Here is a 14,760-nt window from a genome sequence, read left to right as displayed (position 1 = left end):
ATATGAATGGAAAATGGAGGCTTAAGGATGTTGCGCTTGGGGTTGGGTTTGTGCGTGGGGAGGCCAAAATATAGATTTGTGGGATAGAGTTGGAGAGATGGTAGTGTAGAGAGGAATTTCGATGTTAGTTTGAGAGAACTATAGAATGTAGAATGAGTCAGTTGGAGAGTTGTACTAGTTGAGCTATCACATATCTTGGCTACGTTTCTATCGGCTTCGAAAAAAGTTGTGGTTGTCGATATTGACTTTATTGAAGCCGTGGTTAGAAAAATTTGATAAAAGTAGATATATTTTTACTTGTCGTGTAAGTAAGAATCTTCCAAAAAGGAGAAGAAGTATCTGGATCCATTTTTCATTCCAAAGAAAGGAGCAGATGAGGAGGGAGATGGGAGTAGAAGGGACTCTGAGAGACCATTCTGAGTAGAAAGAGGGAAAACGGGTACTGATATAGGTTTCTACTGAATCTCTTATGCTTTAGGATAAACAGTCAAACTGTATTTGTTTTGTTATATTAAGGCTCCTCTGAGTGCGAGGGTCTTATGCACTTTCACCAGCTGATAATGTGAAAGTCCTACCTTCTTCTCCGAAGGCTCGAATTTCATTGGAAGGTTAGGATAATCGAAAAACTCTTTGGCCTCGAGGACAGCCTGTCAGTGGGGATTGTCAATGGAGCTTACAAGATCCATGTTGTGATATCGTACTTCAAGTGATCACGAGTTTGCACAAAAAAGTCGAATCCAAGTTCTTTATCTCCTTCTAGTATGTCGTTCCTTCTTCCACCTTGCATATGCTAGATATCTTAGGGTGAGTGGAATGGCTGTTCGCTCAAAAACACTTACCGAGCTTCAAGGATGATAGGAAGGGAGGGAGGGATGAAATTGATTGTTGTCTGGATGTAGCAAGGAAAGTTCCTCGGTAGGAATAATCACCGAGAAGCTGAGACTTGCACCTGTATTGGTTTTAGTAGTATATTAAGAAGATGTATCATTGTGATAGGAGACATAGTGTTGGGTTTCTTGAGACCAGAAAGAGCATCAGATTGAATTGATTGATTCTCTAGCTAAGCAGTTAAGCTGCGAGTATATATTCAAAAAAATGAAGGAATGAGGTTAGGTATTCAGCCTTCGGAATTAAAGTGCTTTGAAATCAAAATATTGAAAGCAAACAAACAATATACCAAAAAGGAAAGAATGAATTAAAAGTTGAGTTTTGTTTGCTCCTTATATGCATCATGCAATATATATGCATATGCTGCCAAGATCCCAGGAGGTCAACACGATACTACCTTCGACACCTACTACAGGCATCAAAAGATTTAGCTGAACTTCCCGTATAAATGGCATTTTATTCGCGAATACATAGTCTTAAACACATTGGCATAATAGCCTGGGTTGTCAAAGTAAACATTCTAGCTATTGGCTTTCATTACGTCCAACCTTTCGTACACACAGCCCTGCCCTCTCTATCAGTATACAAGCAAATGTGAATACTGCGCGGGCAGCTGCACCAACAAATTTCCCAAGGACTTTGACCGTAATCCCGAAGATCCCAACATTTTTCTCCAATTTTTCTTCTTGTGTTTTCCACTTCGATATATCCCAGATTTCCAACTGATCATTGACCTTCTCTTTAACACTTCTTAATAACCCCCGATACTTCGACAGAAACTCGGAATTATATTGACGATGTCGGCAGAACGGTTGAACACATTTATTGCAGATGGGAATAGTGGCATCCGTGGGCGAGTAGACAAGCGTAGGAGGGGATGAGTGTCTTTCAGCTATATTATAAATTTTCTGAGCCAGTTCCTTCTCGAAGCCCCATATGAGAACAGTATCTCTATTGGATGGACCGTTGTATTTTTCGAAGAAATCAGCAAGAAAAATATCAAATTCTTCTGTCTTTGTTCCTTGTTTCTCATGGATTTCGAGAATGAACTTCTCGTTATGGTTGAATGGTCTAGGGATATTTTCAACGATAGTGCGGGATGGGCGGCTCTTCAAAGTCTGTGCCCCAAACATAGAATAATCCTTCAAAGAACTGGAACTAATTGGTGAATGAATCGGTCCATTCTGAAGTATGGGGAGTGATGAGAATGAACTCAACAAAAACAATCTGATATTCGTAGTCATTGTGTAGATAGACAAGAAAGGTTGAAATTCGAGTTCTTTTTAAAAAGTTCAAACTTGAATCATATAGAGATAGTTAAGCTTGAGAATTTAAGGAAGATTTAGAGAAAGTTTTCTTATATAAATACTTTTCAAATAACTGATTCCTACCGTAACTACTTTTGAGATTGCAAATGGGCTCTATCTACCCCCTTAACAATAAATGACACTATATTGTACTATCTCATGAGATTTGTTACATTCGTAGGCTTCTACTGATTGAGCAATATTTTCTGTTCAATTTTTAAATACAGGCTTGGACTAATTCACAAGGGGGGATATGTGGGATGATGACATTGAAACTCAAAGATTTAGAAAGGTATAATACTGTATAGCCTAAACTTTCTATCTTGGAACATTTCCTTGGGATGGTATCAGGAAGACCGCAGACGGAGGGAAAGATGCAAGGTATATGAAATAAGATCAAGAAAATCTAAGATGATAAGAAGACAAGGTGAAGTAGAAGGATTATTCACTTCGTACTCGTGCTGCCAGAGAGTGTAGAACACATCCACTTATTATGGGCCACTATTCTGCTTGTATGTATTTTAACATCTTATGGTATATACTTCAGAGTGGAGTGTTCTATACTTTCTGGCAACAAGAGTAACATGAAAAGAAAGCTATACTTTATTGGGTCTCTCGGATGGCCATGGGGTCACCCGAAGCACTCAAATAAGAAAATCCACACAAAAATGGTTTACTCCACTATGTACATATATTACAGGGGTTATTTTAGCAGTAGTACAAGTAATATGAAAAGAAAGCTATACTGTATTTGGGTCTCGGATGGCCATGGTCACCCGAAGCACTCAAATAAGAAAATCCTCGGTTACCTACCATGTACAAATGCTACAGGGTTTATTTTAGTAGTATCACGCTGCACGAGTAATATGAAAAGAAAGCTATACTGTATTTGGGTCTCGGATGGCCATGGTCACCCGAAGCACCCAAATAAGAAAATCCACACAAAAATGGTTTACCCTACTATGTACAGATACTCATACTGTCAGAAAGTATAAGACACTCCACTTATATATGGGCCACTATTCCTCTTGGCAGTACAAGTATCAAAGGGTTTATTTTAGCAGTAGCACGAGTAACATGAAAAGAAAGCTATACTGTATTTTGGTCTCTCGGGTGGCCATGGCCACAGAAATGGAGACTAGTACAGGAGAGGTATATAAATTATAATTGGAAGGGATTTCATACCCTGAGGGGTATAGTATAGTACAGTGGATAGCTTTACCATTATGATATCCACTTATTTCTGCCACCCAAAGCCTGTACAGATGTCACAGGGTTTATTTTAGCAGTAGCGCTAGAGATAGCTTTTCTACCCCACACCCCCTTCAACTTAGCCGAAATTCGATTTCGCATCAACTTCTCGACTTCTCGACTTCCCGACTTCTCGACTTCTCGCACTCCTTCTGTTTCTCAACCTTCACTTTTCAACTATCACCAAAATGTGTTTATGTTCAGATATTCAACATGGATTTACACAGCCTTCTGATAATCAAAAGGTATAAAAAGATGAATTCAATAGAGAGATATTGTTACTGATAAATCATAAAGGTCGTGGAACGTCTAAGAGTATTTTTGCCGCAATTATATACCTATATATCTAGCAACGAACAATTAATACCGCACCTCCCATTCATATTACAAAAGAGGACAACTCCAGTATCAAGTACAATATCTGAATCTTTAACTGTTGAGAAACGTATAGCAAAGATTTTCGAGTATGATCCTGCTGATAATCATGTATTAACGTTCCTCGATCGGAACTTCGATAATTGGAACAGGAAACCACAGTTATTCTTTGCATGTAAACAAGCACAGCCGACCTACGATACAATCGACTACCAATCTGCAATCATCCTTACCTGTCTTCGGCTTGAGCAATTTGATACCCATTCCCGAATTTTACGTATAATTTATTGTGTTGCACTTAGTCGATGTCGAAGAACTAAACGTCAAAGTAGCGATACGAAAAGTATAGCACACAAAATCTTCCCGATTTATTATCCTTCCAAACCTTTAGACGAAACTAGCAACGATATGCAATCTCTCGTTAGAACGATTGAAGCCTTTTTACGAGCAGGTCCGAGATATGAAAACATTGCAGAGAAATTGGGTGTTGGAAGCCTGTTTCTCCTTGGAGATATAGTTCCACTTAATGTGTATGTATATCAGCTCAACACAAAACACAGCTCTAATCATAATATAGCTGGGAAAGACGGCTGCCAATGAAAGGCCCAATATTTGAGAGGGCAATGACACATATGATAGATAAAAGCATCGTTAGGTTGGGGGAAAAGTATGGGGAGCTTGTGGAGAAACTAATCAGGAGCCTTGAAAATTGTAAGTGGCGAAAATATGGATCAAAACATTCACTAATATTTTAGTTCTACCAAAAATGCCATTTTTATTCAGGAACCAGACATTAAAACGGAAGCCAAGTCATCAGTTAGATGGGGGGAAGAAGAAGAAGAACAAGAATAATACTACAAGGGATATCTTGAACAATAGTGGAGGTGATACTGAGGCTGAACCGATTGCCCTAGATCACACTACAGAGTTCGCCGGTCAAGATGGAGCCAACAGTCCTCGCAATAGTGTACGTGCTTCATATGCCAATTCAGTTACTTCCATCCGCAATCCTTCTTCCATATATACACTTTTGAATTCAGATAGTACGACGTCCATAGACAATCAACAGCTGCCATCACAAACGGAAAATGCTCGTCAGATTCAGGTCACTAGGACTTCAGACAGATATACCCTTGACAGGTCTACTGAGGCTACGAATGAATAGAGGGGTAAGTATTAATGCGTGTGTATTTTTAAGTTGAGGCTGACAACAATGGATCTAGAAATCGAGATGATATATGATAATCCACAAAAAGAGTATCTAGAAAGAAATCTCGAGGGAGTATTTCGCAGTCATATAATGGCTAGATATCAATCAGGTCTGGGGAATTATAAACAATGTATTATGATGATGTTCCCTCGAAACTGGGAACAAAATGTTACAGTCTCTATCAGGGTTGATCGCAAAGCTGGATTCGAAATTATTGGATTGCTTGACTTGCAGCCCCTATCAAAGGTTCAAACTGTTCAAGGTCAGGCTCAGTATTATTCGAATATGCTAATAGAGAGACTAAATCTTTTGGGACCCTCCTTATACGCAGCAATAATTGGTACTGGGTTATACAAATCAGCGTCTGGATCGCGTTGTTCTTGTATTGATGTATTTTTCTTTGACGATGACGATGATATCGTATTCTCTATTATGGTTGACCAAGATTCAGGTGACAAATTGGTAGAGGAGTTTGGATTGCGATTCTATCAATATTAAATCTGAAAGTTGAAATAGACTTCATTTAATTGTTCTCTCGAGTTATATTATATAATCTAGCAAAAGATCCAATACCACCACCATGAAGTTTACATTTATGTTGACCTGAAGAATGATTATATGAACCCAATTAACCACTCCTCAAGGGTGGCGTCACTTTTGGGCAACAATTTATAGCCCTTCGGAATAGTAAATTCCTCTTTAATGCTAACCTTATACTTATCCACCGGTGTATCCTTCGTTATCTCATTATAAACCAATATCAATTCACCTCTGAACTCAATCTTTCTATCATAATCGCTTGTACTAATAGTCCAGATTTGAAAATCCTGTCTATCTGTAGACATGATGTGGATGAATAGTTTTCGACTCAATGATATTTGTGAAAAGATGAAGTTGGAATAGGAAGAAGTCGAAGATAAAACGTTGTTGTAGATAGAATGATCTTGTGGATATCACGGATAAGGGAGATGTTGGTACGAGAAGGATACGGAAGACGTAGCACCCACGGATTACGTAGGTCCTGTATGTCTAATTGTATTCTGTCTAAAGAGCTAGCTACATATTGAAAGTAGTAAGTCTTATATAGACTTACTAAAAGAGCTAGTCTCTTTCGCGTTCGCTTAGTTCTTTATTACAGTAGTAATTGAATTGAAGTCATTCACTTCGTTCACACAGGAGAGGATATTATAGATGAATGAAAAGGTCGCGTTCCGTAATGAGACTGTATACTGATCAGCGATAGCTGCAGAAATTTGATAGTAGATGCTCATCACCTTATGCACTCTTCCTAAATTGTAGATAGATGAGGAAGATCAAGATGGAATTTTGGTGCGTTTCTCGAAGTAGGGTTGTTCGGTTTGACTACTACGCGATTAGCAACACTGGCAGATATATGCAAAGGGATGCATACCACTTTGCAGATTCTTCTGGATGAGGTGAAGTTGATATGAAGGGTTAAGGATTTGAGGGAGAGTTGAATCAATATGAAAGAGGGGAAAAAATGCGATGTTGTCAAGATGTGAATAAAAGTAAAGATTTGGTAGGGTTAGGCTGAGTTTGGCAGTTAGTCATTATGCTCACGCGATTTGCTCAGCAGCCAGATAATGACCGAAAGACCGCTAGTATACTTAGGCTATAATGTCTTAGAACACGAACATTTTTTTAATTCTAGCTCAACCCAATCACAAGTTGGGCACGCACTTTGCAAAAGTCTTTTCGTACCTAGGTATGATAGAAGCAGAAAACAGTCTGAGCTTGAAAACCCCACATCTGTCCTGTACATGCCACATTAATTTTTCAGCTACTGTTGCCAAGCCATAACATGGTGTCTGGCTCGTGCACGTACCTTGTCTGATGCGGCGGCCGCTAAACTCGGGGGGCAAGCACCACGACTGTTACGAGGGTAGCCGTCTAGATCACGTGGAAGTGCTCTAGGCTCTCGAGGTGGTTTATAACTAGGCGTCAAGCAGGGACTTAAGTAATGACAATGATGATATGCAATTCGTAACTAATAGTAGAGTATGATTGATCTTGAGCACGAAGCTCTATACAAAGGAAATCCATCTTGATTATATAGTCCTTCATGCTTCTATGATCATCAGTGATCACCTATATCGTGATCCTTAGTGATCCTTAATGATCACTACTGATCATTTGTGATCACGTGCCTTGGTAGTTGTGTAGCCCGTCATAACACCGCGGTCCTCTTCAAAGACTAGCCCGAGTATAAAAGTAACATTGAGACGCTAGTGGATAGATAGTACAATGACCTTACCAGTCTCTTCTCTGATCTAACCATTCCGGGTTAGTAAGAGGATTGTCATCGTCTATACGATATATATATATACTGGGTTGCATTCTAGAATACACATTATGGTGAGTATCAAATACTGGCATTGTTATATATGTACGTCTGTGCAACAAGACGTTACACAAAAGTCTAATATCATGCGCCAGCTGGTGTATCCTCCTTCCAATCATTTGAAATAGATTGAGGATTTCTTTCCTCAACTAGAGGCTATCTTTGGATTTCTATCATTTTCTTCACGTATATGTCATCCATCATGTAATATTACTTCTTCTGACACTGTTTCTTTCTAAATTGGTCAGCTGAACCGTCCCGTGTCTGGGTATGCGTACTCCTTGCAGGCTTATAGGTCTCAGAGTCTCCGGTCTACTGACATTCGAGCGAAGAATATATTAGTGTTGATACTCTACTTTTTCTATGTATCTTGAAGCGGACTGTTGAGAAACTTTCCAAGTACAGCTCTGGAATACCTTACCACCGTTATAGCAATCTATTATCCAAAAGTTCATAAATTCGTCTCCAAAACATATTTGCCTAGCTTAGATATTCTAGAAGCAACAACAGCTAGGTTTTAATCTCACACACCTACTGCAAGCTGGGTTCGTGCCATATCTATGGTAAACCATTGATGTTATTAGGCTAGCTGGGCCCATTACTTGTTTTCCTGCACTTATTTAAATGCCAAAAGACCTGCAGCTTAGGTTATAAGGGATTGAAACAAATCAGATTTAATCTTTCATATCATCTTTCATGCTTTCCAAGCACAATATAGTACAAACAAGGATAAAGCACAAAACTATCAGCTTAGGGCTCGGTACTTAGGTGTAGCTATCTAACCATTAATTGCAACTGACCATCTAACCCCAACCATTTATCCAACCTAAAAAGTTTTGTTGTATATCGACACCTCACGATACCAGGATATATCCCTCTTCCCCCTCTCCTAAAAACCAACTTAATCCTCCATAACATACCATAAAAGGAACCATCTCCACAAAGTTAAGCAGTACGAACCAGCAAAAACCTTATTCATTTACCGAGTCCTAAATTCCAAGTAAACTGATAACCCTTCCACCAACCACAACGATTCTTTCTCCCCAAAAGAAACAATGTTGCACATCGTACCAGGATCCTTATCCTTCACTCTAGCTAACCCTAACAGATCTACCCATATAAATCTTATTTACTTAGTTTACATATCAAATAAATTTAACAATCCTATCACCAGTCCACCAAGCACTTGATGAGAAAGGGAAAAGTGCCATATTCTAGTATTTATATCATGATGTTTTAGGTTAGGGAAGGTTGAAAGCTTATAATTATACTGGTATTTGGAACCATAAATACTCAAGTATCCATCCTAAGTTACATTTCTCCCGATCTGATACTCCATCAAATACAGTTTAAGCTATCCCCCCCTCACATCCCCACCTCCTTCCATCGCAGATCACATCATACTAGTATATCTATCATCTCTTTATCTGCCTATCAAAATGCCCCTTTCTCTTTTGTTGCAAGTCTTGATAAGGATAGCGGGAAACTATTTCAGTAGTCTACCGTACATAGTATAGTCTACATACATACACTATCTTAGATCTAAAAAGCTACTATTATAGTCTTGCAATGGCATCTTGTTTTTCAAAATGTTACATATCTATACCAGAATTTCGATACCTGTCTCCTGTTAACAGAAACTTATCTAAATCTTATTTCTTGCATTTGAACCGCTAGTTCTGGTACTGGTACTAAAAACGGATAAGTCCTAATATCTCAGGATTGCAGAAGATATTTATTCATGTATATAGGTAGGCAAAGAGCAAGAATAGAGTGATTATATTATTTTCAAGGGTGAAGATTGTGAGTTGCACAATTAGATCCATAATCTCTTGCCTCTAATTGAACACAAATCAGTAGCCTTAAAGCTCACCAAGTCAAAGGTACGGTAACAGGATTTACCCATGCTACTTTAATACATGAGAGCTCAAGCTCTTTCATTATAATATGGCCTAAATAGTAACTAACGATAAATAAATAATGATATTTCCCAAAAGAAAGCAAAAGAAATATAGCCATTCGCGCCCGCACTGCAATGCCCCGTCCCATTCCTGGGTATCATACTCATGAACTATGTTCCCAAATCAAAAGACAGACTGTAAGATAACCTTATACCCTCGTTTTACCCTTTTCATTCCACTGCACACCTCTATGTGCTACATCGCAAATCATCATTGCCGCCAATCCTCCCCGATCTCTCCTTACTACCAATTTCTTCATCTCAATCCAATTCTTGAAGACTCTGAATATGTCGATTAAACTTCTTCCTCGCAGCAATCCTTGCATCACCATGTTTCTCTCTTATTCTCTCATACTCTGGCCCCGTGCCCTTCAGTAGCGCATCATCATCCCTTTTAGTCCAGGCTCCTTCCATATTGTCCGGGATATCGTGGCCCATTTTCAATTGTTCCATAATAACGCTTGCAACGTCATATACGTAAGTCGATGCAATGAGAGCTTCTGCTATGATTTCACGGGAATAGCCAAGGTCCAGATATTTGGCGAATTCGGCGTTAATTGAGTCTTCCGAATCTGATTCCGAATCTGGTTCTGGTTCTGGTTCTGTTTCCGACTCTGTAGTTGAATCTTGAGTTAAATCAATGATATCCTTTGCAGCTCTATTTTTCGGAGCTGGAGTCGGAGATGCTATCGAGGCTTCTTTGCCAATGTCTGGATAATGGAAATCTTGCGTCTCTGGCTCGAGCAAGGGGTCCTTGGCTGAAGGTTTCCCAGATGACCCTTCTGGTTTCCTTTTCTGAATACGACGAATTCTTTCTCGGGCTTCACGATCGTCATCTTCGCTATTTTCATCAAATGGATACTTAGGCGGTGCTGTATGATGACTTATAGGCGGTTGTGTAGCATTGAAAATATGTTCTGGAGTGGATGGAATTTCCACTTCTTTACCTTTGCCCTTCTGGACCTTACGACGCTTGATTTCGTGCTTAGTCACAGAAGAACCGGTACGGTTGGACAAGCCGTCAGAGTCAATTGTGCGTTTCTTGGTTGGCGTGGTAAACTGTTGCTTGGGTTTAGTCCTCGGTGGTGGTAGCTTTGAAACTTCATCGTTGTCCTCTATCCCATCTTCATGATCGGAGGATCTCTGAACACTGCGTAAAATTGTAGCTTCGAGCTGTGATGCTATCATAACTTCTTCTTGAGAGGTTGTGAATTCAGGATTCTCTGTGTCGTTCTGGGCCTCATCAACTGCTGTTTCTAATTCAGATAATATTTCTTCATAACAACTTTTCAAATCTTTAGCTGCCTTGGCACGGTTCACAATGGGAAAGCTTAGTCTATCAGCTACCTCTTGCCATCGGCTGTCAGCGTTTGTCTTTGCAAAGCCACCAAATAACATGACGATCTGCCAAAGTTTGAAAATGGAAATCTCTTTTCCGCAAACTACGGGATAAAAGTTCAAGTCATCAGGTTCAAATCCCAAGGCCTCCGAGAATTCTTTTAGGGTATGGGTAAAATATGCCTCTTCCTTCAGAAGCGAATTCGTATAAGGCCTTTGTTCTAGATCAACTTTTCCTGAAATAACCTCGGGTGTTGATTTTGGCTCCTGGTGGGCTCTTGACCTAAAATTTTGAGAAGGAATAACTGGGCTTTTGACAGCAGCTTTTACTGAAGCTTTCTCGGGGTCATTGGTAGAATGCTTTGTTCGCGTGGATGCTTTGTGAACTTCATCTTGTGAGGGATTAGAAACATGCCGACTGGTTGTCGATGGCACAGGCTTAATTTTTGCCTGCTTTTTCATTTCCCTTTCTTTCATTTCTCGAGGAAAAAACTCTTCGTGGAAATAGTTTCGCCATTCCTGGGCTGTATGATCAGGATGCTGCGTGTCTTAACATCAGTGAATTACATATAGATAATTGATATTAAACTTACTGCTCGATTACATGCCTCCCAAGCCGCAATCTCTTTACTGGGATCAAGTTTACAAATTCCCACAAACTCTTTCCGAAGTAAATCATCGTCCTCTTTTGTGAAAGGTCGTCTATCCACAGGCTTTCGTGTATCCCCCTCCGGAAACGAGGCTTTTGAAAATGCCGGCCGCGATGACTGGGAGCTTGAATGCCTTTGAAGGGATGAAGGATCAGGAACCGGGACTCTTTCTTTTGGAGCACATGGTTGTACTCGTTCATGAGGAATTCTTGTTGGAGGAGGCTTGGCGGGCTCCCTTTTAGCAGATTTTGGTTGCCTTTCGGGAGATGGTGAGTCGCCATCTTCTATATCGTAATGTAATTTTCCTGCCTCATGGCGAGGTAGAAGGTAGCGCTTCCAATGATCTAGCCAAGATTGATATGTATGATGAGGGTACTGTAACAAATATCAACCCAAATTCAGCAAAAATGCTTTGAATCCAACAGAATACACATACCCGCGCCGCTAATTCCATGTATATTTGATTACCCTTCGTGGACCGCCCCATTCGCTCTGCCTTCAAGACCCATTTGGTCAAAATGCGGTCATCCTCGGCTGTATAAGGTGTGCGTGAAGTTTTTGCGGGCTGTGCAGTTGCTCGTTCACTAATCGTCCCTGCTTGCGCACCGCATCGATATGCTTCCATGTCTACCAATTTCCCAGCTTTCGCAGATTCTTCAATAAACTTCCATGAAACAGATCCCGGCGGCGCATCTTTTCGCGCACCATCTGCGATTATAATTTGAGCCTTCTTTTCGAACTTTGTTACTTCACCCCCATTTGACTGTCACAAAAATTAGCACGTTTCTTTCCTACCATTTTGACGACACCCTTACCTGAATTAACTCTATCCACCTTGAGCGCATAGGCACTCGCTGAAGAATGAAGAACTTCATGCCTTCAAAAAGTGCCTCTCCACCACCAACGCCATCATATACAATAGATGCCATGGTTTCGGCCTGTGCGACTGGAGAGAGTTGCCTGTCGCGAGATGTTGTTTGAGAGCTTAACGTTAATTGTGAAGGGACTAGATCAGCGAAAACTTTCAAAAGTGGTTGCTGCGTCCAAGATCATCCGCTGGAGCTTTTGGAAAGAATCCATAGAAGTAAGTTGTGGTATAAAGGTGTATTATACGTAAGGTATGCAATATCGAATGTCTAAGTACCTACCTACGTAGATAGTTGAACATTTGACGCGCTCATAAGCTTTCTACCCTTACGGTCGCGAAATCAGCTGACTGCTCTTGACAATATCGGGCTTGGCAAATATGAAGTACCGACATAAAATACACCTCGAAATCTCATGCTCACGCAAACCCTAACACTCGTATCATGATTTTCTAGACTGTAATTGTTGACCTCTTGTTGTGATAGCATTCATTACTACTTTCATTTCATATATTAAAACATCGAATCCCACCAAAATATGGGGACTATCCGAAATGTGGCTATAGCTATTCTAGTTCTTTCTTTTTTCACATTCGTTGCCTTCTTTGGCAGGCTTCCAGCGTTAAGGTATTCCGTCTTGTTGAATTTCATAAAACACCTGCTTACGGTTTGAAAGGAATACACCGATAGGTAGTCTACATCGAGTGATATGGGTTCATATTCCTCGTGGATTTAGAGCTGCTGATAAGAGATTAACCAATGGTCGTCTCAGTGCCTCGATTGGGAGACTGGCTCACACATTATGGAATGACCGTCATCCTGTTGTCATGGTAAGATTGCTATTATTTTGATTTGAAATGAGCACCAGGTCAAGTGACTCGTCTGCATTATTTTGTATCGTTTTTTTGAGTCGTGTGTGCCTTCGAGTGATATGCTTCGAACAAGTGCAGCTTGTACTATCGCATTGGCGGTACATAAGTTCCTTGTGGTATGCGGCCAATCTTCAAATTGTGGGAGTATCGTGTCCCTGACCATGCTAACAACCTCAAGATATTTTTCATCCTCCTATTTGCCGTATCCGAGGTTCTGTTCTTACCTCCGGCATGGCCACTTATGAGCACATCTCGGAAAATAAAGGCAATTATTGCCTTGACATTACCATATGGCTTCCTCTATCTAGCAGCTTCTCGTGATCCAGGCTATATCACACCTTCGAATCACGTCAGTCAAATGAGTATTTATCCTTACGACTACACCATTTTTCATCCCGGTAACCCTTGTCGAACATGTCATCTACTGAAACCTGCCCGATCCAAGCATTGTCATGTTTGCAAACGCTGCATCGCAAAATGTGATCACCATTGCGTGTTCATCAATAACTGCGTTGGTTACAACAATCACCATTGGTTTCTACTTTTACTTCTGGCCACTGGTAATCTCACCAGTTATGCTGTGTACGTTGGTAATTCAATCCTCTCCACTTTCATTACTGCAGAATACCCCGAATGGTCTGCTGCAGGATTCGGTTTCACATGGTCTCGTTACTTCTCAATCTGGGGATGGGCTCTCCAAGAACACACTCAGATTGGTTCTATAACTCTCTTGTGTTTCCTCTTTACCCCATTGGTCTACGGTCTTTTCTCATATCATATCTACCTAATCTGGTGCGGTACCACCACCAACGAAAGTATGAAATGGTCCGACTGGGGTATAGAGATGTCCGAAGGTTACGTCTTCAAACGCTCTCTCTCCGAGAATCGAGAGAAAAACTTACGAATAGAACCAGCTTGGACACATTGGCCAGCGGAAAGTCAACAGATAGTTTTGCGTACAGCAGATGGACAGGATCCTGTTGGGGCTATTGGAGATGGAGAATGGGAACGGGTGTGGAGCCTGAAAGATGTTGAAAACTTATATGACATTGGATTTGTAGATAATCTGAAAGATGTTTTGGTAGGGAGACAGGGTGTGTATCATAGATTGGATAGAGATGAAAGTGTGCCACTGGAAGGAACGAGAGTAGCACTTTCGGAAGAGACGGATATATAGTATTACTATATAGATTGGGATGTGCCATTGATTGTCAATTGTCCGAACTGCGGTACGATGATAAATGTTGTCGATTTCTGAACGTCAAACATATTAAGTTCAAATAATACGTCAAATCTAGACAGACTTGTTCTTTTTAAGTTTCATACTACATTCTTCATCGTCTCTCATTTTCGCGCTAGTATTTCTTTCCACATTTGCCGAGCTCCTGCCTCACATACTACTTTGCGTCTTCTGCTAAAACTTCGCGCATTTTCACTTCACTAGGTACCTATGTTTCCCATCCCCTAGAGTATTCGACTGCAGGATTATTTAGTTTCAGTACCTGTCTTGATACTTCCTAGTAGTCTTTCAGGAATTTATCTGTATCGACGGGTCATTTGTTGCCACCACTATCAGACAGATCGTTTGTCAAAGTGTTTTTGATTTCCAAGCAGTTGTGCATACCTTGCACGGATGCATGGTCACCTTGTTTTAGGACCACTCTGAGGATAGATGCCAGGA

General features: G+C 40.4%; 7 protein-coding genes across 7 annotated transcripts; 3 read left to right on the top strand and 4 right to left on the bottom strand.

The window, feature by feature from the left end:
• Window positions 1-506: 506 nt before the first annotated feature.
• Window positions 507-2,132, bottom strand: SS1G_02306 (predicted protein; the record flags this gene model as incomplete). The annotated part of the gene is made up of 3 exons (XM_001596040.1): window positions 507-647; window positions 930-949; window positions 1,475-2,132. The coding sequence occupies 3 exons, from the start codon at window positions 2,130-2,132 to the stop codon at window positions 507-509; spliced, it is 819 nt and encodes a 272-aa protein (XP_001596090.1).
• A 731-nt stretch (window positions 2,133-2,863) lies between these two features.
• Window positions 2,864-3,190, top strand: SS1G_02305 (predicted protein; the record flags this gene model as incomplete). Its single annotated transcript, XM_001596039.1, has 1 exon — window positions 2,864-3,190. The coding sequence occupies one exon, from the start codon at window positions 2,864-2,866 to the stop codon at window positions 3,188-3,190; it is 327 nt and encodes a 108-aa protein (XP_001596089.1).
• Window positions 3,191-3,634: 444 nt separating this feature from the next.
• On the top strand, window positions 3,635-4,986 carry SS1G_02304 (hypothetical protein; the record flags this gene model as incomplete). Its single annotated transcript, XM_001596038.1, has 4 exons — window positions 3,635-3,691; window positions 3,744-4,351; window positions 4,399-4,532; window positions 4,577-4,986. 4 exons carry the CDS (start codon window positions 3,635-3,637, stop codon window positions 4,984-4,986), a joined length of 1,209 nt encoding a protein of 402 aa, XP_001596088.1.
• A 659-nt stretch (window positions 4,987-5,645) lies between these two features.
• SS1G_02303 (predicted protein) lies at window positions 5,646-5,876 on the bottom strand (the record flags this gene model as incomplete). The annotated part of the gene is made up of 1 exon (XM_001596037.1): window positions 5,646-5,876. The coding sequence occupies one exon, from the start codon at window positions 5,874-5,876 to the stop codon at window positions 5,646-5,648; it is 231 nt and encodes a 76-aa protein (XP_001596087.1).
• A 468-nt stretch (window positions 5,877-6,344) lies between these two features.
• Window positions 6,345-8,328, bottom strand: SS1G_02302 (predicted protein; the record flags this gene model as incomplete). The annotated part of the gene is made up of 6 exons (XM_001596036.1): window positions 6,345-6,396; window positions 6,613-6,650; window positions 6,878-6,986; window positions 7,296-7,317; window positions 7,672-7,705; window positions 8,314-8,328. The coding sequence occupies 6 exons, from the start codon at window positions 8,326-8,328 to the stop codon at window positions 6,345-6,347; spliced, it is 270 nt and encodes an 89-aa protein (XP_001596086.1).
• A 1,286-nt stretch (window positions 8,329-9,614) lies between these two features.
• SS1G_02301 (hypothetical protein) lies at window positions 9,615-12,270 on the bottom strand (the record flags this gene model as incomplete). Its single annotated transcript, XM_001596035.1, has 4 exons — window positions 9,615-11,231; window positions 11,285-11,716; window positions 11,778-12,104; window positions 12,157-12,270. 4 exons carry the CDS (start codon window positions 12,268-12,270, stop codon window positions 9,615-9,617), a joined length of 2,490 nt encoding a protein of 829 aa, XP_001596085.1.
• Window positions 12,271-13,034: 764 nt separating this feature from the next.
• SS1G_02300 (hypothetical protein) lies at window positions 13,035-14,256 on the top strand (the record flags this gene model as incomplete). The annotated part of the gene is made up of 2 exons (XM_001596034.1): window positions 13,035-13,037; window positions 13,258-14,256. The coding sequence occupies 2 exons, from the start codon at window positions 13,035-13,037 to the stop codon at window positions 14,254-14,256; spliced, it is 1,002 nt and encodes a 333-aa protein (XP_001596084.1).
• Between the last annotated feature and the right edge of the window lie 504 nt (window positions 14,257-14,760).

This window comes from Sclerotinia sclerotiorum, genomic scaffold (genome assembly GCF_000146945.2).
Source record: "Sclerotinia sclerotiorum 1980 UF-70 scaffold_3 genomic scaffold, whole genome shotgun sequence".
NCBI lineage: Eukaryota > Fungi > Ascomycota > Leotiomycetes > Helotiales > Sclerotiniaceae > Sclerotinia > Sclerotinia sclerotiorum.
Note: the sequence above shows the minus strand (reverse complement) of the source record. Positions and strands in the feature narration are given on the sequence as shown.